The sequence below is a fragment of the Clupea harengus genome, unplaced genomic scaffold (assembly GCF_900700415.2).
Source record: "Clupea harengus unplaced genomic scaffold, Ch_v2.0.2, whole genome shotgun sequence".
Classification (NCBI taxonomy): Eukaryota; Metazoa; Chordata; class Actinopteri; order Clupeiformes; family Clupeidae; genus Clupea; species Clupea harengus.
Window position 1 is genome coordinate 27,666 of NW_024879640.1, and position 23,547 is coordinate 51,212.

At 39.3% G+C, this 23,547-nt stretch overlaps 2 protein-coding genes across 3 annotated transcripts in view; both read left to right on the forward strand.

Annotated features, from left to right (window-relative positions):
• The first annotated feature begins 10,022 nt into the window (after nt 1-10,022).
• Nucleotides 10,023-18,523, forward strand: LOC105906565. 2 transcript variants are annotated; one of them, XM_042704336.1, is made up of 18 exons: nt 10,023-10,223; nt 10,812-11,156; nt 11,475-11,822; nt 12,104-12,205; nt 12,939-12,983; nt 13,949-14,041; nt 14,175-14,267; nt 14,720-14,794; nt 15,141-15,239; nt 15,659-15,760; nt 15,881-15,958; nt 16,141-16,233; nt 16,957-17,040; nt 17,325-17,423; nt 17,569-17,667; nt 17,849-17,867; nt 17,982-18,042; nt 18,207-18,523. In XM_042704336.1, the coding sequence occupies exons 1-18, from the start codon at nt 10,175-10,177 to the stop codon at nt 18,213-18,215; spliced, it is 1,893 nt and encodes a 630-aa protein (XP_042560270.1). In that variant the 5' UTR covers nt 10,023-10,174; the 3' UTR covers nt 18,216-18,523. The 2 variants fall into 2 exon arrangements, with proteins under 2 accessions (XP_042560270.1, XP_042560271.1); XM_042704337.1 differs by lacking the exon at nt 12,939-12,983.
• Nucleotides 18,524-18,833: 310 nt separating this feature from the next.
• LOC122129421 (putative butyrophilin subfamily 2 member A3) overlaps nt 18,834-23,547 on the forward strand; it is a 43,378-nt gene continuing 38,664 nt past the window's right edge. Inside the window, exons 1-2 of the mRNA XM_042704338.1 lie at nt 18,834-19,310; nt 21,000-21,347. Coding sequence (XP_042560272.1) covers nt 19,247-19,310; nt 21,000-21,347 — 412 coding nt within the window. The 5' untranslated portion in view covers nt 18,834-19,246. The remainder of the gene's footprint in view (nt 19,311-20,999; nt 21,348-23,547) is intronic.

The following is a 23,547-nucleotide window of genomic DNA, read 5'->3' on the forward strand; positions in this document are numbered from 1 at the left end:
ATCGAATGTTGTAATTATCCACATCTGTCTGCTATCTAAACCATTCCATGTATCATCATACTTCGTTAGTCATTCCGTTATATCAAAAAAGTTACCGTCAGTAATCTCTTTTAATGTACTTATCACTTAATCAGTGGCGATTTAGCCTTACATTTCTGGTGGGGCAATTTTGTATGAAGTCATGTCATCGTCACAATACTAGAGCTAGCTGATTATTATATAAGCAATTAGCCTATATTATTAGATAGACACATGGTTCAAATAACTTGCTTTATCAAGCTTGTGGCACACGCATACAACATGAAGCGAAAGGAACAACTGAAACAGCAACAAATCATGTTGCTAAATTAACGAAACTTAGTTAAAATGTTGTCTTATAAACCAAAATTATTTCAGGCTGCAAATTGCAACACGAAGGCTGGTCACGGGCTAGGCAGAATTCAATGGGCCCATCTAAAACTGCCCCATCCCCCAATGTAAATGTTGGCCTGTGTCGTTCATGGTCACATGTTGTTTCCATAGCAACATTCTTATGTTTGCAGCGCTGCCCAGAGGGGGAGGGGCAGAGTAGAGCAGGCAGCATTCCACAGAGCAAGCACAAACACAGAAACACACAAGAATCAAATAACTCCAAAACAGCACTATAATGCTTGTGAGTCTAGTTAATTAACACACACACATTCACAATTGAATCACTACTTTGCCTATCAAATAAAATAAGATATATTTTGCCACAAAGCACAGTTGTATTGAGCATTCTCCACCACATTCTGTTTTGTTTTTTCTTTCACTCAAGCACTGACTTTTCTTACTGACACTGAAACATCCCTTTGGAGATCAGTAAACTGCTTTATCAGTATCTATCTATATATCTATCCAAACACAGTTCAACAAGCGCAATGTCTTCAGAAAAGGAGCGCCTTGATGCTGTCCTTGAGGAGAGCACATCTTCTCTGGAGGAATGTAACCCACCACAGGTAATGTGCCTTACATAGAGACTGTCTACAACAGTTACACCACTGTGAAGTACTCTATCAGATTTAAATCTGAGCTTCTTTATCATTGATTTCCAGCCTAAGAAAAAAAGGGGGGAAAAGCACCACCAAGAACCAAAAGTTAGCTCGAGCAGAGAATCAGACAATTCGCAGACCGGAACCTTAAGGGGCTAAGTCTTCTTTAATTATTTGTATGAATTAGCGAGTCGGTTTAGTGCCAATAGTAACTAGTATCTGCTATTCCATCGAATGTTGTAATTATCCACATCTGTCTGCTATCTAACCCATTCCATGTATCCACTGTATCAGCATACTACATTAGTCCTTCAGTTATATCAAAATAGTTACCGTCAGTAATCTCTTTTAATATTCTTATCACTTAATAATGAAAGATCAATCTCTCCATTGATGACCACGTTCTGCAACTGTCTGTAGGCAACGTGAGAAAGTCGTCTCCACAATAAAAGCGATTCTTTTAGTTATTTTTTACTTCACCTTTTAAGGGAATTCCTACTGCAACACTGAAATTTCCCTTTGGAGATCAGTAAACTACTTTATCAGTAAAGTATCTATATATCTATCCAAACACAGTTCAACAAGCGCAATGTCTTCAGAAAAGGGGTACCTTCATGATGTCCTTGAGGAGAGCACAGCTTTTCTGGAGAAATTTAACCCGCCACAGGTAATGTGCCTTACATAGAGACTGTCTACAACAGTTACACCACTGTGAAGTACTCTATCAGATTTAAATCTGAGCTTCTTTATCATGTGATATGATTGATTTCCAGCCTAAGAAAAAAAGGGCAAAAAAGCACCACCAAGAACTAAAATTTACCTGGAGACAGAGAGACAGTAGGGGTAGAATCATACCCCAGACCACCAGGCCATCTACCAGTAAAGGTACAATAATCTTGTTGTGACATAATGAAAACCTTTTATTCTACAAATTTACATTGACTCCACATTCAAATGACACTATTATCTTAATGCCATACAGTATAACATGTCTTAAACTGCAGTTGGTTTTATTCAGTTTCAGGGATTAGGGAAACTCGGGAGAGAGAGACTGTGGATCCACCATGTATGCCAGAAATAGATCTTGGTGAGTGAGTATGTATGTATGTTGTACGGTGTAATGTGGTCACATATGAAAATTCCAATACCAAGCCATAGCCAAGGTTTGGGAAAATGTAGTGTTGAGTGTTATGATCGTTTAAAAAAAATATATGTATATAGCAGAGTCATGTAATGATTCTATCATATAAAGAATGGTATTGATTAAATGTGCACAAGAAGTGTGTATGCTACAAGTTAATTATATGTCTTTTATGAAATAGCTACAACACTGGAAGATTTGCGACAGCTTCTTCAGGAGCCTGTGTGTGAGCCTATTCAATCCGACCCTAACCCAAATCAGGGCAACTAGGCAGAGCATCTCTGCGCAGAAGTGGCAAGATGCGAGGCCACAGCTCTTGAGCAATTTTCTGCTATCAGAGAGTTGTGTGCCTCGCCATTGTCAGCAATGCCATCTGAAAGATGCAGTCATACGCTGCAAGGACTGCCTTCCTTGCCCCTACTTTTGTGAGGATTGTGACATAACATGTCACAGCAAGTATGTTTTACACAATAGATCATCAATGATTCGAGGATTCTTCAGTCCTGTACCGCCAACCACTGTGGTTGAACGGTTGGGGGAAGAATATTCACACCAACACCATAGTAAGTGATACATCTAGTCTCTTTACTTGTCCTGGCTATATTCCATTATCAATTGTGTAAGCTCTTAACATTTTCTTCAGTGAAATTCCTACCAGTGGAACTCCCAGCACACATCTGCTAATGTCCATTAGCGCCGTCATTGGTTAGTGGGAAACCTGTAGTCCTTATCAATATAAATGGTAAGTGTTTATTTGAAATGTTAGCGTTATTTCAAGAGCCATTTTTCATGCAGCTTAATTAGAGATGGTCCACACTTTTCAGTCTGTATGCTACAAGGAATTCTTTATTCTTTTTCTCAACAGGACGCTACCATCTGACTATGCCAGAGCTTTATTGTGGAGGCTGTGGTACCACTTGGACTCCAGGATTGGTGGATGTTCAACAAAGTGGTTATTGGCCAGCCACCATCCAATCTTCAGTTCTTTATGACTGTGAGGTGTTCAAGGCCTTCGAGGATTTCAAACTGGCTTCCCCAGGCAGTTCAAGGCTAGCTATGTTGAAGATGTTAAATATGAAGACCACGTCTTATGGCAGGGTGAGTGCTTGAAACATGTGCTCCCAACATCCTTGATGAAAAAAGTAGTTAATATTGTTTTCTGTTGTGTGTAGAATATATTGGATTTTGGGTCAATCCATTATCACCAGGTGTCTTGTTTTATCTTCACATGGCATTTTCTCTTTCAGACTGGTACTGTGTGCTGCGACACATTAAACAGAAGTTATACTGAGTGGGCTATTTGCCAGTATAAACTCTCTGAAATGTGTAAAGAGGAGCCATTCACTTGTCCAGCTTGCACACCTCAGATGCTCGCTGTGGCAGTGAATGGCAACCGCAAGCAGTATCGTTTTAAAAAAGCTGGAAAGTAAGAAAACCTCAATAGATGTTCCCCTACTTTTAAAGCTGAATTACTATGCATTAAATGCTTTTTGTAACATGTATTCAATTGTGCCATGTCATGCTCTTTTCATCTAGTTCTGATGACAGTGGATTTTTTGAGGGCATCTTTCTGCGTAAAGATGGGGATGTGGCGTCCTTTGTGGATTACATCCACTCCAGAACTGAGCATGTAAGCTTGAGGCTGCTCTATCAACCTTACTGCACATATTACCTGCTTTGTAGTATTTAGTATTTTGATCTCCCTTCTCTTCTCTTTACATTTTTTTTCTTGAAATCAGAATACAGGAAAGGGCTCCTGTGGTAGTGCTGAGTTCACAGCAGCAAAGGAGAGATCCAGAAAATCTGGTGCAAGTCTGGATGAGGAGGGGCTGGAAGTTGCTGTGTGCCGCCACGGGGTGCTTTTACGAGCACTTAACATGTTCAAGTAATTACTGTGCTATTTTCAAAGGACTGAATCATACCATGGTTCATCTTCAATAATAACATGTTGAATTGTTTATCCTTTATACAGAGGTGACATTTTTGCATACCCTATGTTCCTGCAGAAGGAAATAGCTTCCAATCAAAGAGCTATATTCTTCTGTATGGATGTGGTGTGCAAATATATGCCCTACCTGCACAAAATTGGCAAAGCATGCCCTGAGTACAGGCATCTACTTGAGATGAAACCATTCCTGTCAGTGCTTCATGCCAAAGCACATGGGCTTAAATGTGAGGTAAGCTATCAATTTCACCTACACACTATGTCTCTTAATCTCAGACTGTGTTTGATAATTAACTAACAAACTTAAACAGATCCTTCATGGTGGTGGCTACCAAACTGGTGCAGGCTCCACCCTAGGTGAAGAGGTGGAGCAAGTAAACAGCTTCCTGTCCAGGCTGGCGTGCAACACAAAATTCATGTCCAAAGCAGGTGGGAAAGCATTGCCCAGGACCCTTATTTTCTTGTGTCTGAGCTGTAAATACATTTCTTCAAATGCTACATAAAATGTCTCAGTTGACAGTTTTGCACATGCTATCTTGTTCCATACTTGTTATTGCTTTTGACATTATTTGATATAGAAATTCATTAAAATATTTACATTGAGTACTTAAATAATTAAAGAGTTTAAGAGTTAAATAATAAAAAAAACATTGCATCAAATTCTTTATGAATGAGTTGAAATCAAGCGGTTGTATGTTATACTTCCAAAGAACTGAATTCATTGTCATTTGTAGGACGAACCAACACACTGACCCTCCAAAGCATGGCCTGGAATAATCTTAAAGTGCGCAATTTGTGCCATGCTCTGTGTGCCAGATATTTCAAGGTGACAAATCACATTTTCGGTCAGCTGCTCATGTATTGAATGCAATGTTTGTTTGATGCGTGGGAATGACCTATCTGCATACTTCAGACCAAGAAGAACATTTACATTTACATTTACATTTAGTCATTTAGCAGACGCTTTTGTCCAAAGCGACGTACAAGGGAGAGAACAGTCAAGCTAAGAGCAATAAAAAGCATGGTGTAACAATAAATACTACTTTACATGAGAATTAGAAAACAACGACCTAGAAACAAGGAAAAAGAAGTGCAGGAATGTAACTGCTGAAGTGCAAGTTAAGCACTAGTCGAAGTGCCAGTTAGGAAGGGAGGTGCTCTCTGAAGAGTTGGGTCTTCAAAAGCTTCTTGAAGGTAGAGAGGGACGCCCCTGCTCTGGTAGTACTAGGCAGTTCGTTCCACCAACGTGGAACTACAAATAAGAATAGTCTGGATTGACTACACAAAAGAACTGGACCACACAAAAGAACTGGAAAGCCTCGCCACCCTTAAGGCAGAACTTGGGATTGATGAAGAGATGTTAGAGCAGTTTGTCCTGGATGTCCAGACTTGGGCAAAAGACACTGGTGTGTAGAGGTTGTCGCATGCAAATCATTTGCTCTTCCATTTGAAAAAAAATGTAAACACACTGAGCGTAATTACTATTTTATATAACAATAGGCATAGACACTATTGCTTTTATATGTACTGGGCTGTAGATGAAAAGCATTGATTTACTCCTCAGCAGAACCCACCAGTGCTGATTCCTCTTTGCTGCCACTAAGGAGGAGAATTGAGGAGCTGGCACTTGGAGTAAAACAAAGAACAAATCGTCTCTATAGACAGAATGGTAAGTATTGTTTACCACTGGTAATGTTGTATGCATTGCATTTCCTCACTTCAGAACATCTGATAAATGTAAAGATGTAATGAAATGTTTCATTGGTGAGAACAAAATAAAAACTAATTGTGCTTTCCATCTTATGATCATGTTTTTCAGACACCAACTCAGCACGTAACATCCTGCGACGTAAAATTTGGGATGAAAAGAAAAGTTTGGCAGTCGCAGTGGGAAAATATGATGCCCTTGTTCAGCCATCAGAACAGCTTTGCTCAGCAGAAGCCATTCTAAAGGGTGATTCTGTTTTGCCGTGGGACCTGCCTTCCTCCGGTATGGTTTTATGCCACTCTGGTGCAGCTAAATACCACCCATTTCATAGATATTTTTTCACAGATAACTTACTCTGACTTCTTGTGTATGTATTTGGGGTCTTTCCGTACATTCAGATGGAGTAGACTTCCTGACAAAGAAAAAGCTGTTTGATAAGGTCATGCTCATTCGGAGAATTGCGGAGGAAGAGATGATCCTTGTGCAAGAGTCGAAACAACACTGGCATAATCTCAAGAAAAGAGAGGATGGCTTGAAAACCTTACTAGCCAACGTAAATGCTGATGGTAAGAACAATACATTACCGCTGTCATTTGAATGTACATGACCATAATGTTTCAAGTTAACACTTTACACTCCTGATATCGCTGTGTACCTTTTTGTTTTTTTGTCTGTCTGAAGGGAGCCACCAGAGCCAGTGTTCCATGGCTCCGCTGTATTTTGCTGAAGAAATTGTCTGATCTACAGTCAGATCTCCGCGTTACAAAAGGCTGTTATTTAAAGCTGGTTCAGGTCGGCCCTCAAGACTGACGATGACGAAGATGAACCCGAAGACATGGCCAGTGGGCCAGAAAGTTTTGATGAGGATTCAGATGAGGACTTTGAATGATGTCCTGTGTCACAAAGCACTTGAATTATTTCTGGACATTTGTGTATATTTGTATATTTTGTGAACTGATGACAATTTATGTTTTTTTTTTTTTTACATAACTGGAGCATTTTATCCGAGTAACTGTATGGTTTTTTGTGTCTCATGACAAAGTTCTTAAATCTTGACAGTTGTTATTCTGTGGCTGTGGTTATTATATTATATATTATTAAATAGTAGCAGTAGAATCATTGGTTTTATTATGACTATTTAGAATAATATTACACAAGTAGCATGATACATGGTCATGTGCGCTACTGTGTCCCTTTTTGATAGGGTTACAGTTTTTTTCAAAAGGTTAGATTTAATATTGGCTTGATATTGACTTGTGATATTGATATACTGTATTTAAATATGTATTTCAAATACAAAATACTATTGTTATTTGTGTTTGATTGGCCTGATTAAATGGTCATATTACTTGTATCAAAATAGTATAGAGTTCAGTATTTTTGTAGAGCGGAGGTTTGTGATATAATGTCATGTTGCCTTGGAAATATGTTCATTTGTATACTTATTATAAAAAGAAATATGTTTGTTTATTTTCATACAAGTTGTGGTTATGGTACTTTGAGTGGTACTGGCGGAAACGTTTGGAAATAGAACCGTGTTCCGAACTTTGGCGTCGACACGTGTTAGACGCTGCCAGTGGGCGCTGGCCTTAAGAAGACGAAAGTGAAAGCAGACATCTGTTTTATGCTCGCAAGTCACAAGACATAGCCTCAGTGGCGGTTCTAGACAATTTTTACTAGGGGGGGCAAGGAGGGGCACATAAAAACTATAAGATTTTTGTAACCAATAGTAGCTAGGTAGTAATATATAATAATATATAGTAATAATATAATAATTATAATAATAATATTATAATAGTATTTTTTTCTGTTTATAGTTTCTTCAAATTTAGACTTTTTAAATGTAGTATTTTCTAATTCTAGTGGTTGTCATCATATAAAATTGCCCCACCAGAAATTTCGGGCTAAAATCGCCACTGCTATTCATACTAAAATCTAAGCATGTGCTTTTTTATGTGATGTCTCCTTTAGGATTTGTTTTTGGCGTTGATACAATCGTGAATAATTACTGTGTCTTATCAAACCTAAACTATCCTGCGCAAGATAGGGAGCTGTAGCTGATTGCATATCTAAATGAGACAGAAGGACAGCGATATTTGGAAAAGGCATTGAGGCATTATTAACTTCAACTTTATTTTGTCCCTTAAAGTCTGCAAAGTGTCTGCCCCAACTTTCTTTTCCCGACATTTATCTTTCAAGAGTACAAATGCCTATCAATATGCAGTTGCAGGATGGGTGAACGACACCAAAATATGGCATCTGGAGACAAAAAAATATGTATGTGATCACAGGTCATGTAAGTAATTATTCACGATTGTATCAATGTGCTGCATTTCACTTAAGAGGTCAGTCATTCCCTAAACCTTTTGGAATAGAACGAAATTGTATATTTGGGTTTCTTTGGCGACAGTTCCCGGGCATTTGAACTTTCTGTGGGTTGTGACCGACGCACAGCTAGACTACTGTCTCCCTGTTGGACACAAATATATATATGTGGCAGAGTGGGCTACGCCTCCACAGTCCATCCCCCCAGGTGTAATAAGAAACACTGATTACTGGGCGGGCTTGTATTTTGATATATAGCCCAGCTCAGGTCACGGGGAGACACGTCCTCCTAACCTTGTTTTGCTTCCGGGTGCCCATCAGTTTGTATGGTGGTGTGGGATTGCAAATTGCACTACTTGGGCTAATGCTGTTACCGAAGCACGAGTGGTTCATTGTCGCGACAAAGCCGGTGTAGCGGTTGCTCTGACGCCGGGTGCTCGGTGGGAATCAGCTGGAGCTCCGTCCATGACTCGCTGCCCCTGAGTGTGCAGTCATTGCAGCTCGGCACGTTGAGCTGAGGTTCATCAACTACCTCCCCCCGGGAAGGGCTGCTGTTCTGTTTACTGTCAAATGCATGTTTATAATTGACCGGCATGCTCATGTTTGGTGTGTATCTCTCTGTGATTTCCTGCATGCATGGGGCTAGGCTGGGTATGCTACCTTCCATCTCCGCTTGCTCTGCCTGATATCGTTTTGTTGGTTTCTTTTGATTTGATGCATGGGGCTGTGCAGTGGGCTGCTGCTTTTCCCTCTCTGCTTGGCCTGCATGTTTTGTTGTTTTGTGCTGCTGCTATGTTAACTATGGTGGTGGTAATTCTGAGTGATTGTTAACTAGCCTAACCGTGTCTTTGCTGAAGTGTGTGCGTGTGCCTCTGTGTGTGGGTGTGTGCATGTAGCTAAGGTAACCCAGGGTACTGTGACAAAGCCCGCTACTCCCCGCTGACCGTCGGAGGTCCACCCCGTCCTAAGTCCCTCCGCCAAAGCTAAGTAGCCTCAGTAGGATAGCCACACTATTAAATCCTCTCCTTGCATCTTTACTGTCAAGTGTTTTGCTAACCCCAGTGCCTCTATCTCTCTCCCTGGACAGGTGCAGTGGGTTTCACTTGAGCGACAGGCTGACCCTCCGGTGGTGGAGCCCCCCCCCCCCCCCTCACTTTTCCTTGCTGTGTGCATAACGGTTGCCCTATTTTGGAGTGCAGTGCTTACTGATTTTATGCACGTGTGGTGTGTGTCTTCTGGGCCTCTCCTGTCCCCCTCTTGGAAAGTCCTGCTCGCTGCGGTAAGCCACTGCCCTGCTCCACCTTTGAGTCCTGACCACTGGCCCATCTCCGTAAGGCTTTGGCCATCTCACCTGCTCATATTCGGGTCATAGCCCACTGGCTAACATTGTACGTGTCTACTGTGTGTGTTTAGTGTATGTGTGTATACTGGAAATAACTCTGTTTGGTTGTTGTGTGAGAGGCAACAGCCTGTACTAGAATTGCCCTGTATTCCTTTTACTACTGTTTGTATACTTGTTAATAAACTGTATTTATGGAACCCATGTCTCTGGCCTAAGAGTGGTACGAACTTGTGTTTGCCTTGTTAGAACTCAAGGAACACTGAGTCTATATCTGTCCTAGGGTGACTACCTAGGTGGCGTAGTCGACAATTAAAACTATCCTAGCAAATTACCTCGCCACTGTCACATATAATATTAGACACACGTCACAATCACATGGTATCCATGAATAGTAGTTGCTGAGCTCTCATTCACCGACGAGCACCACACCTGGCAGACTACAGTGTTTGGGTGCCCCGCTTTAATTTACCCGTGTAGAACGTTGCGTCACAATATTTCCGCTTTTGGCGCTCGGGTGTAAAATCATAATAAATTCATAATTTTTGTATTTGGTCGGCACGGGGTGGCCAGGGATATGTTTACGGGGGCACGGGCCACCCCAGGCCTCCGTGTAGAACCGCCACTGCATAGCCTACAAATAGAAGGTTTTAAAATAACCTAGAATGTTAACTCATTGGCTTCGACAAGATACTTTTGATTAGCAATGGCATTAGAGAGTTTGCTTATGGTTTGGATTCTGACATCATCTGAAGGTATGCATCCTCCATTTCTTTGAGTCGAATTACTAAAAATATCATCTTTTCTTATGATATGTTACTTTACTGTAGACTCAGTCAGGCTATTATTTTTTATCTGCGGTCTTGATCCAAGCTAAGCCTACTGTAGGCGATTATATTTGCTCCCACCTATCAAGACGATGTTTTTATAGGCTACCTACGTTCCCTCACAATGGTGGAAGTTGTTACGTTCTCTCTCAGTGTTCGCATAGAGGTCCTCGTACAATGTTCGTATGTTTGAGAGCGTCCACGCTGCCCAGATTCACCGCAAATGTTCTATAAAAGTTAATGGAACAAAAAAACAAAAAAATGGAAGCATTTATCAGTCAGAAATGTTGAATGTAATGATGACATTAGGAAAACATTTTCTTATCATAAAAATCACATTTTAAAAAGTAACGGGGAACATAATGAACATGTTCAGGCCTACTTATTTATTCATGATGTTAGATTTTTTGCTGATATTCTTATTAATGTTTGCTGGGCCATAACACATTAGGGGAGTGTGAAATACCACTGCAGTTGCAACTTTAATTGACTTTTATATTTTATTGTTTTCTGTAGCCTTCCTGCTACGGGGTCCTGCTGGTCCTCTGGTAGCCCAGCTGGGAGGTTCTGTTCTTCTGCCCTGTTCTGCTGAAACCCCCTTGCCTCTGGAGGAACTGGAGGTGGAGTGGAGAAGGACAGATTCAGAAGCACTGGTGCACCTGTTCCAAGAGGGGGAAGTTAGACCAGAATCACAGAGTTATGACTATAGTGGCAGGGCCCATTTTCTCACAGAGGGGTTTGCTGCAGGAAATTACTCTCTGCTGCTCACTAATGTGACCCGTGCGGATGGTAGAGATTACATCTGTAAAGTGTTTACAAATCTGGACTCAAACGAAATCACAGCTGAAATCAAAGATATTGGTGAGGTTCTCTGTTGTCTGAATGATTTGTAAAAGCAGCTAGGTTTGGTTGTTCTCTTAATGGTCTCTTTCTGCCATGTGTTTGTATCTACACTACACACCAGTACCTCAAGGGGAGCTACATGAAATGGGTTTCATGATCTTTTATGGGTTCAATGTTAAGCTGTGCTATAGCCATTAGTGTTCTATAATGTGCTGTGCTATAATGTGTTCAGGACATTAAGGTTTAGGATTATGTATGGACTTTTGAGTAGTAATATTCTGGACATACCCTGACTGTTTTTTTAATGGCAGTATTGTCTGTCTCTTGGTGTGTCAGAGCGCCTTGTAGTTACTGGGACAGGTGTGGCCTCTGCCTATGTTGGTGATGAGGTCACTCTGAACTGCTCTGTGGACTCCCATATCCCTCCTGGGGAACTGGATAACGTCACCTGGAAGAGGAAAGACCAGGAGATGTTAGTGCTAGTTTTCAGATATGATCAGATTGTGCCAGTCTCTGCACATGAACTTTATCGAGACAGAGCGGACCTCTTCACTGCTGAAATCCCCAAAGGAAACTTCTCCCTGAGACTCAAACACGTCAGGCCTGAGGACAAGGGAGAATATGTCTGTGAAGCCCACAGTGGTCATCTGTCAGCCAGCACCATTATTGTCCTACAGGGACTGGGTAAGACGACAGACAACTAGGAATTTAATTAGGAGTTAAATTTGTCCGTAAACAAATTAATCTGTCATCATTTATAAAGAATCAAGTAGATTTAATTTCTTGTAGGCTGACCCTATAGGCACTGAGTAATATATTTGGAAACAAGCAAATTATTTTTAAGGCTGCTTACTACAGTTTAGGTTTAGAAAATCTGCTTCTTAAGACTGACAACCTAAGAACATCATCTGTTTTCTTTACTCCATGTAATTTCTGTTCTGTTTATCTACCCTTAACTCCTGTAGGACCTCCACCTGTGCTGATCTTGGCATTAGTGTTGTGTGTCATTGCTCTTCTGTTGGCTCTTGGGCTTGGGGTTCCTTCATGTATCCATTTAGTATCAAACGGTAAGGACAGAATATACACTCAGTACCACTCAGGCCACTTTGAGGGCACTTTTTTAGTTACACCTTTCTAGTGCTGGATAGTCTTCAAACAGCCTGAATTCTTTGTAATATGGATAAAATGATGTCCTGAAAACTTTCCCTCTGTTGACCTGATATGATAGCATGACAGATTTGTGGGCTCAACATTCATGCTGCAAATCTCCCATCTATCCACTACATCCTGAAGGTGCACCATTGCATTTAGATCTGATGACTGTGTAGGCGTTAGGAGTACACTGAGGACATTGTCTTGTCCATAGAAAATTCTTGTGTGTACTGATGCTGGGGCGATGAACAGCCACACGTGCTGCTGGCCCTTGAGCCAGAGTTGCCAGTTGTGTAGGAGATAATGTTTATGCCTCAAGTCCATAGGTTGTGGGGTTTTAAGACAACCTTTATTTTAAGTGTTTTCAGATTAAACTGAATTGACTGCCTTTAGCATATGAATGTCCTGTCTCCAGCGATTGATTTCTCCTGAACTGCTTATGATAAAATCCTCAAAGCTGTAGGTGATGATGTGTAATTGCTGTAAGACCTGATGCTGACAGAAGACAAATTCTAACAGTAGTAAGGAGTACAGGGCCAATATGTATGCTTAGAATGTAATCATTTTAAACTGTAAAAAACTTTTCACTCTAAAGTTTTTTTTTATTTCTTTCTCTAACTTGACTGTATGTTTTTGTTGAGTTTGCAGAAAACCCCAATGAAGATGTAGATGGGGATGAGGATGTTGATGGGGGTGAGGATGAATCTGTGCAACAACTTTTCAACAGTGTAGTTGATAAGTTGTCCTTGCAGTGCACCATAAACATAATTTGTTTCATTAAAAGGAGTTTGGGATTAGGGGAACAGGATAACCATTGTTTCTTTGCCATGCCCATGAATTTACTATCTACATGCCAAAGGTAAAGACACTGGGGTCTGATGTTTGTGATGCTAACTATTGGAGCAAGTCCTTAAACACATAATGTGGTGTTCAGAGGTGTAGTGTTGTGTTCATATCCTTCAATGATGGCAGGTTTCCCAGAAAGGCACTCTGTTATTGAATATATACAGTATAGATTTATGAGTTTTCATCCAACCATATGCTGTCAGTACACAACAGTTCATATTGCACACAAGACAGACAAACTGGCATTAGAGATACCAGTGATCATAGTCATAATGGTGCCTGATGCAGAATGACCAGATCAGTCCAGTCAGAGAATGTTCTCTAGATATTCCTTAAATGTTTCCCCCCCCCCAACACGAATACAGCTAAAACTGAACCAAGCTGGGAACTGTGTTGTAGCGTAACTGCCAGTCCTGTTACAGATCGACTAACTCAGTGAATGTTGGCTACATGCAGCAGCAGGCATCATTGATAGTAAAATGGCATACTATAACTTTAGATTTGTGGTTTTCCAGCCACGCTCGAAATAGCAACATTACAAATTAAAATAGCCTACAAACCCAAATATAAACATACTGTAGACCGGTCAAGTCAGCTAAAGACCAAAGAAAACACGACACTCCATTGTCACTCCATTGAGGGAGATTCCAGTCTTTCAGAGTCTTCTTTGCTATTCTGAACAATTCAAGTGGAACAGCAGAGTGGAAATGGCTTTGGTGATTAGTTAGCTCCATTAGCACTAGTCCCCCGAATCTACACCCTTACCGCTCGTGTTAAACAGGGCAACTCATGTGTGTTTCCCTCTTCACCAGATAATGGAAGGACAATGCTGATGCACTGCTCATTGGTCTTCTGTCCAAACATCATTATGTTCATTGCTTTCATGCTATATGGTGTGAAGCAGGGTAGGTCATTGTTAATTAATGTACAAACTGTGCCATGAAATGCATTAATGTTATAAATCTGAACAGATACATAACCTAGCCTACATCATGGACTAAATTTAGTTTCTTATTCATTTTTTTTATTGTCTTGCAGGTTTTGTGGTTGAAATAGCTACGTGTGCAACTGTAAATCTGGTTCGATTTCTTCTGGTTTTCAAGACTGCTCCCTATCTGGACAGACTCCCTGGTATGGGTTTTAAGGGGGAAAATGTGCAGATGCATGCAAAATGCAAGAGTGTAAAATGCAAAAAAATAATAATAACAATAATAATAATAATAATAATAATGATGAGAAATGGACCTCCAAAAAGTTGGACATTACAAGTTGTTAAATGCTGAGAGCTAACTTCATGCATTTGTATTGTAACTGCATAGCAGAAGCTGATTTATAGAGTTCATGAAGGGTCATGCAAATCAAATCTAAAAGTACATTCTGTTTAAATGCAAAATATTATTTACGAATAGGGTACACAATTTATCATTATTTCTTATTACGTTGTATAATGTATACTGAATTATAATGTTGTCACATTTAATATCAGACTCTGCTTGGCCTGTAAGGGCCCATGTTTAGAATACTGCTAAGGGACCATTTTGAATATTTCTCTTTTACTTGGGTTGTTTTTCCTCATTTTACAGCATGTCCAAAAAAATATATCAAAGGAATGGGTGTCATGCTTCAATATCTAATCACTGCTGGAGCATTATTTTCAGGTACATATGAGTCCTTAGTGTGGCATAATGAACATATTCACATCATAAGGATCTATTATTTATCATTTATGGCCTTTACATTCATCATCAGTGGACAGGTTGCAGAAATGACAAATGTCAGAAATCAGGGGGGATATGTTGTCTAAGTATCTGAATAAGTATCTGACTCAGCTGGAAGAATCTAACATTAACATTTAATATATGGCATCACATTAAAGTGGAAACTAACACAAACATAAACACAGGCAATATAAGAGATACAGCAATAGCTAAAAGAGCTATACAAACATAAATACAGCACAGTTCAGTGTCTAATGAATAACTTGTGCCCTTTTCTGTCCCTCAGGTGTTTTCGCAGACCTTTCAGTCTTCGGCATTAACACATATTTTTTTGGGTACGCTGTTGGGATGAACTTATTCTTCAATTTTTGGGAAATTATCTTTGGTATGCAAGAGTGCCTTAGTCATGAATAATATTCAAGTTTTTTGTTATGTTATATATTTTCCTAAAGGTAGAAAACAGAACAATCCCTGTATCATTACAGCAGTATCAACCACGGCTGTGTGTGGTGTTGCATGGATAAGTTGGATGGTTATCATTTTAGCAGAGATATGTAAATTATTATTTGTATTATGGTGTGGCCTCATTTAAATATGTAGAAGCCCTACTGATTGTTTCACATGAAGGTATTAAATAGAAAAAGTATGGCGTTTATACAATGATCAGTAGAGGATATCATTCTTAAATATCTCTGCAACAGTGATGTTTGTCCATGCAATTTTTATTGACAAAAACAGGAAACATGCAGTTTCTGATGCAGATCAGAAACTGAGTTAATATCTAAATGCTTTACCTCCTTACAGATGGTATTAAGGATTTGGAATATTGGTGCTTTACATATGTGGACATAATCAACTGGATCCTGCTATGGCTGCTTGTTGTTGGATATTCAACCTTCAATTTAAGTATGTTTATACTTTTTTCAGTTAATGAGCATCATGTTGGAGAAATGGCAAATTATTTATTATTGAGACTCTGAGATGAATTGTGAACTGAGGGTAACATTGTTTGTATTGTATTCCCAGGTATGTCTATCACCACATTAACTGTTACTCTTGGGGTGGATGTCTTCTTTCATTTTCAACATTTCCATAAGAAGTGGTGTAAGTTGTATATTTTACTACTCTGATTAGTGAAGTGTTTAAATACTATTTCATCTAAATCTATTGTATTACAATTCCTCCATCAAGGTATTCTACATAATGTTCTATGTAATTTTGGTGTTTGGCCTAACCACCTCATACTAAAAAGAAATTAGTTATGCTTTCTTTCTGTGTTATGACAGATGTAATGTGGACAATCCTGTTAGTTCTCCTTTTCCCTACATGCATCAGTACATTTTTCTATTACCTTTATTGGATGTTGGCCAATAAACCAGGTGGGTGCAAACAAATATGACCATAGAAATAATAATCAATATAAAACATAATTGATTGATGTTGAGTCCAAAAGAAGAAGAGAATTTAAGAACTACCATGAAGTGCTATCATTTAACAAAAGGTATTTAAATTACATTTCTTAAACAAAACCAAAGGGATCTGTGGTGTTTACTGAAAGTTTATCTATAATTGGTATTTCCAACTTGTCATCATCACAGCTTGAGCTTGAGACAATGGTTCAACAAAATTCTGCCTGAATCAGACAATCCACCTCTAGTAGTAATTTACAGATACTTACTGCCAGCAAATGTCTTGAGATATAATAATATATTTAGCCTTTAACTTGTTTGGTCCAATGGTCCCTCTGGGAAATATAACATCTTGTAAAGGTTAGCCAAAAAGGACTGCAGAATATAATCTAATAATCTTACCATCCAGTCACTAGACCTCAACCCCAACGACATATTTGGCAATATGTGCCAATAAGACAGAACATACCATTTTATTTCAAGACACTGGAATTCTTATTCACATTTATATGTTTACAATTCACATGTACATATTGGTGCATCACAAACTACATATGGTTATAAATCCGTGAAAGACTGAATGTGCACCCATCACATATGGAAACAGTTTGCCCTTTTGTTTGTGTGTTGAATATCATTTGATCTTCTGCATGAAATAAAATCTAACACTTGTATGTTTCCTGTTGAGTGCAGAGGGTCCTGGATTGATGTGTGGCTGTGCACTGCTCTACAGTCTCACTGCTGTTTCAGGGTTTGACCATCCCCAGACAACAGCAGGTACAATGCTAACAATTCATTAACAATTATGTTGTGAAATTCATCAAATGACATTGTGGACAGCACATACAGAAAAAAAAAATTTAGTCAAGGCAGGTCATTCCCATCATTTATACGTAGAAACCGAGACCTGAATCCCCTAGAGCCAACAAATATCCTTACCACTGGTACTATTACAAATGTTCAGAGACCCTTTATTAATAATATTGAATGTTGTATTGAACATCACCCTGCAGTATAATGATACAGGATAACTGACCATATATGATATTTGTGTGATTCAGATATCCCCATTCCTCACATTGTTGTTTACATATTTGGAGCCGCTGCCCTTCCAGTAATCAATGCAGCTGCACTGACAACAGAATTAATCACGCAATTGGGTAAATATGAAAGAAACAAACAAACGAACCACATTTCTCTTAAAAGTGACACTATACCATTTCTGGGGTTGTAAGAAATATAACCAGAACTATTGTAGAAGTATGGATGCTGATCATGTTTTCTGTCTGTGTAACTCAACCTCAGTGACAGGTGCACGGATGTTCAGTGATCTGCAGGTTATTGTCCTGCCATGTGAATGTGTCTTTGTTTGTGGGTGGCTTGCCTTGCAGCCATATCACTACTGTAAGTACAGACGCCATGGGCTTTTGTAAGCCTTTGCCAGATAATGTTAAAATTGAACAATATATTAATAATTCTATAAGTTGTGTAATATTTTATGCTATTAGTAATATTTTCATCACCTTAAATTATGTGTAATTTAAATAACATTTTCAATCTTTTTCTGTTGGTGTCTTGGACATAGGGAAAAGGACAGGTGCAATGTAAGTGTTTGTAATTAATTAAACATGGATGACCTTGCCAATATGTGTTGGTCATGGTGTAATATTAAACTAAAGTAATAAACCTAATGCCACATATCCTCACTATCCTCTCAGAATACAGGAACAGCTCAGAGGGATAGCCACAACACTCAGTTGTAAACACCAGAGGTCACAGGTAAACTCAACTTTGACTCAAAAACTTCATGTTACTTTATGGATTTTGTCAGGATTTCTGAAAGAATTGTCCGCCACCCTTAAGGTTACCAATCTTATGTGGTAATATTATTATCTGCCTTAAAATGAGTCATCAATATTAACACAATTTCTCCCTGTTTGTAGGAACCCTGAGGGATCACATGTTTGGAGCCAATTACATGTATACAGTAAATAACAATAGATATCAAAATGGCAAAATAACATCATCAAAAAGTTTGTAAATATTCTTTGTGATAAGGTATGATTCCTGTTTTTTGTACATTTTGAGATGTTATGAATGTTTTTATCACTGCAAATTCCTATATACCCTCCATACATAAATACTGTACATACATACAGTACATACCTACACATTGCTTACTAATCTTGGCATTGACATGAATGCATGGAATCAAAGCTCTCTGTTAATTTCTGAAATAAATGACCAATGAAAATATGAATTACTGTGAATGTGTATGTGAGTTTTTAGGCTGTTGTTCTCAGATCTATCCAGTGCTGACTGAACTTTGTACAGACATTAGGCATGCATAAAAGTGATGAAAAAAACACTGAGATAAAGGCAGAAGGACAGTGAATGTACTGTTGAGCTTCAAACCACCTTGGCCATACTGGAAATAAAATAAAAGATTTCTGTAGTAGCAAAGAAGTGTCCACTCTCTGAATCAGACCTAAAAGTGGACAAATATTTTATAGTTTATAGTAGCAGTAAACCTCTTTTGAAGAAGGTCAAAGCCTCTATGTTCTTTCTTTTCTTTATTCGTCTTGGCACTACATACAGTAATGTATTGTTTAGTAGGTCTTCCCATATTCTACTGTTTGTAAAATATAAAAGGCCTTAAAAGATGAACACAACAACACAGCCCAGCTACAGCACATATCATTGAGAGATTCCATTTCATTATGACTAAAACAAAAATCTACTTTCTACGATTATGCTGGTTGCCCCTTGATGATCGCCATTCTCAGCTGGCGTGGTCAGTTCAGTCACATGGTTCTGTTGAAATACAAAATCGAAAGTAATTCAAGTCAAATGGTGTTGGATCCAGCACACACGAAGCCATACTACAGAACGGAATTGTTTGAAATAATGTTCGCATTTTGACGGATTCATTGTTTGCTGTCATTGCCATAGCAGGCTACTAGATCCGATCAGTGGGAATACTATGGCTGCGACAAAAATGTCTTTCAGAGGTATTTTGAGTGCCGTCATTCTCCTCTTCTCCGAAGGTAGGTCTGCTGACAAAGTAGCTGCGTCCAGGGGCGGACTGGCCATCGGGGATACCGGGGGAATCGCCGGTGGGCCGACGGGGTTGGGGTGGTCCAAAACACCGGCACAATTTAATCACCAACCGGCCCTCCCTCTAATATCGCCGGCTTAGGCTATATTGTATGCTTCAGAGAACACGTATAATTTACTGGAATAACTTTAGTTGTTGGAAAGTACTGACTGAAATCTATACTACGGCTCGCGGTCTGTATACACACTCATGGTGGCGATTTTTCGAAAAAAATTCTGAAGTGTCTTCTGAAATGTGTTCTTATGGACTTCGGAAGACCACCATAAGAAAAGATATTCACCTGATTCATAAACGCCTGAAAATGGGTTTTTACACAGCCGAAGTCTTCTCAGCTGTGCGGATTGAGGATGAGGATTCTTAAATTGAACGCACTACTCAACACTTGCGTCACTCGCTCGCAGACAAAGTCGTTTTTAAAAGTGAGAGCATTTCATCAGCACCAAAACGTAAAGGTGAAGCTAAAAAGCTCAGGGAGAAAAAGAAAAGATGTCTGCAGGAAGGAATGTTTAAAAATCTCTGATTTATTTGGGAAAGCACCGACTGGAGACAGTGATACGAAGGCAAATTGTGGCGTTGACTTGGCCAATTTTAGCTTGCTTTTCACAGATGAGGTAACGTTCCCTACAAGCTAGCCTAGCTAACGTTAGGTAGATGAATGTCCAAAATTGAGACCGTTATGATCTGGTAAAATAAGCAAACTGGCGCTGTTGTTATCATCGAGATTATCTAATTTAACATGTTAGCCGTAGTGACTTGTTTACAATCGATGAGCAAGCTGTCCATGGTGGTAGTTGTAAAGAGGGCAATCTTATAATTTTTAATAATTTATGTCAAATAAGTTAACCAGCTAGATTGTTATGCTAAAATCACCGTGTTACACACAACACTAACATTATAAACAATGTTAATATGTTATCTAGATTAGATAGTGAGGTAATAATAACACATGAGTATACTGATATTGTTTTTTATTACCATGTGACTATAATGCACCATGGCCGGCAGAGTTAGTTTAGGTTCTGTTACTTAACTTATTGTTTTGTTATGCACCTTCAACACCCCTACACACACACACCCAGCATGCAACACTACTGATACCACTGATGTTCACACCCCATCGTTCTATTCTGTTCATTTCTACAATATAGTTCATACTAATTCTACCCTCTGATTCCAGTTTCTTTATTGTGTGGACATTCATTCCTTAATGTTCTGTAGTTATACGTATAACCATCTGATACTAGCCCAGAGTTAAGCCTATTCATCTAGCAAACTATACCTACCTTGGAGTATTACAATAGTATGTCCATCCAGGCAAATTGGTGGATCCAAATGTTATAAAAAGAAAAAACATATATGATGTAATTTCTTCCAAAATAATGTTAAGTGTATGGGTATTTATCCAATACGTGCGATGCATTGGGTGGTTAACGCGCCGTGTATTGAGTGGGCAGCGCGCCGTGTAGGCTACTGAGTGGGCCGGTCTGACAGTAACTCTCGGTCCACTTTTTCCCCCCAGTCCGCCCCTGGCTGCGTTTGTTTATCAAGTCATCTCCCAACTATTTAATTTTCCATAAATGACTAATCATCAAACTAATACTTGTATTAATGTTGATAGGATTGATATTACAGGGCCCCAGTAGTCCCCTGGTTGCCCAACTAGGAGGTGTTTTGCGGCTTCCTTGTTCTGTGGAGACCCCATTACCTCTGGATGACCTGGAGGTTGAATGGAGAAGGACCGACTCAAAGGCGCTGGTGCACCTCTTCCAAGAAGGAGAAAGCAGACCAGAATCACAGAGCGATGCATACAGGGACCGAGCGCACTTTTTTACAGAGAGAGAGATTGCCAAAGGGAACTATTCTCTACTTCTTCGCAATGTTACAACTGACGATGCTGGAACTTACAGTTGCGGCGTTTACACAAATGAGGAAACCGGTGAAATTGCAGTTGAAATTGAAGCCATTGGTGAGTAGAAACAATCTTATATATTTTTTAATGATTTGCAGTTACGCATTGCTTGCTATTTTAAAACCTGAGCAGAGGTGTCAGATTTTGTGAAATGTAGTATAGTGTTGTATGCACACACATATTTCTAATTTTTAACCATATAACCTCCTCCTCATTGTGATTTTCGGTCAGTCAACGAGGACTTTATTGTATTCCTGCATCAAAACAATTAAATACCGACAAATAACATTTCAAAGACAGACATTTTACACCCAGGCATGGGTGATGATGATGTATAACGTCCAATAAATTGAGCTGCTATATTGTATTCCTAACCTATAACTTCTACAGGGCTCTCAAGTTTTGAAGACAGGCAAGAGTGACATATCCCCGCGTGAGAAATACGATACGGGAGTGCGTGACTGAAGACCGAAATGAGTGACTGTGACAGTTGAGAGCCCTGCTTCTATAACTTATATATAGCCCATGCTCAGCCAAAATATCTCCTAAGATATCAGCAGTTGGTGAGAGGTTCTCAAAGGTTACACGACATTTTCTTATATTAAAACAATCAAACAAACGATAGAGACTCGTAATATCATTCTTCGCACGACACCGTGTGAGCCTCAGCAGCTAGCCTCTCCGTGCACTTTCTTGAACATAACGTTTTCTCTTTTTAAATCGCTCAAACATGATCAATCCACTTGCTGAGGGCAGCTTCAACCACGGGTGCGCATTCTCCAAGAGTAGCAGCGTAGCAGCGTTCTCGTTGTTGGCGTGGACTACACAAGACCAGGAACAGCCAGTCCCGCTGCTGAATGTAGTCAACTCTTTTTTGCCAGTTTGTCATTAGCTTCGAGGAGACGTTTTTCATTGCGAGGGAGTGGCTTTTTCTCAACATGATTGCAGTCTGCACGCAGAACCAGCCTCGGGTAGACACGTGGAAGAAGATGGAGGCCACCATGAATAAAGTAAAAAGAAGAAAGACAAATGTTCCCCCATATATTGTCACGTGTGAAAATACTCAAAATGAGCACTGTAAACGGCCTACTTGATTAATATAATCATTTAAAGAGCATTTCTATGATTCTGTCACACGATTTGTATCCACAAGTTGATCACTGTAACCGTAATCACGATAAGAGGTTTCCACTGCAAGGCAAGGCAAGTTTATTTATATAGCACAATTGAATGAATGAAGAAAAAAGTAAATGAATAAAAAGCAGACTGCATTCAATCAGTTAACATAAACCATCTGAGAACAGTTGGGTCTTAAATCTACAGTGCCCTCCACAATTATTGGCACCCCTAGTGAATATGAGAAAAACAGGCTATAAAAAAAGATGTCTTTGCTGTTTATCCTCTTGGTCTTTCACTCAAAATATTCACAAAAATCTTACCTTTTCATTGAAGTAAAATTATTGAAAGGAAAAAAAACTGTTGACATTAAATAAATATTTTCCCCCAAAACATGTGTGCCACAATTATTGGCACCCCTAGAAAAATCTTATAATTAAAATCTAACTGAAGTATATTTCCAGTCATGTTTTACATTTTTAAGTTCACCTGTTTGATAAGGAACTCTTAAGAGGTTGTTAGGGATTTATTTCCCTTATCAGGACTGTATTAACCTCAGAATTAAGACTCACACAACCAAGAATATAATAAATAATTTACTTTTACTCTGGCAAAGAGGAGTGAATGGCGTCAGACCGCTTCTTCAACCTACACTCCTACGAGAGGAGCGCAGTGGTTTCAGAACGCTGTTCAACCCATCACTGCCTTCTCTGGTAAAAAGAAACAGACTTTATGCAAAGACAATATCACAGAACATGCAGGAAAACACTCCCCCCTTGTACCATCCCGTACTCTGGTTCCAAGAGATAAGAATGTTTACCTAAGACCCCCAAACCCAGACTTTAACACAACAGTCCAGAATGAGTTCACATAAACACATGGTCTCCTAATTCAGTCCTACCCTAAACATCAAATGACAGGTCTGAGTTTAACATCTCTGTTCTCACAGATAGAATTCCTCTCATCAGAACAAAGGAACAGCTTAGACTTCCATTTAACAACCTAATATCAACTTCATGATAATAATTAAAAAGAAACATTTCTTTCACATTTCCCTCCTGTTTATCATGAAAACAATATTAGTCTAAACATCATTAAACTAAAACATCATCATCTTGATGGTTCCAAACAACAGTTCACA

Coding starts and splice junctions, on each gene's coding strand:
- LOC105906565 (XM_042704336.1), top strand. CDS start 10,175: ATGGCATTAGAGAGTTTGCTTATGGTTTGGATTCTGACATCATCTGAA. Junction 12,206..12,938: donor TATCCATTTAGTATCAAACG/GTAAGGACAGAA, acceptor TTGAGTTTGCAG/AAAACCCCAATGAAGATGTA. Junction 15,761..15,880: donor ATATTCAACCTTCAATTTAA/GTATGTTTATAC, acceptor TTGTATTCCCAG/GTATGTCTATCACCACATTA.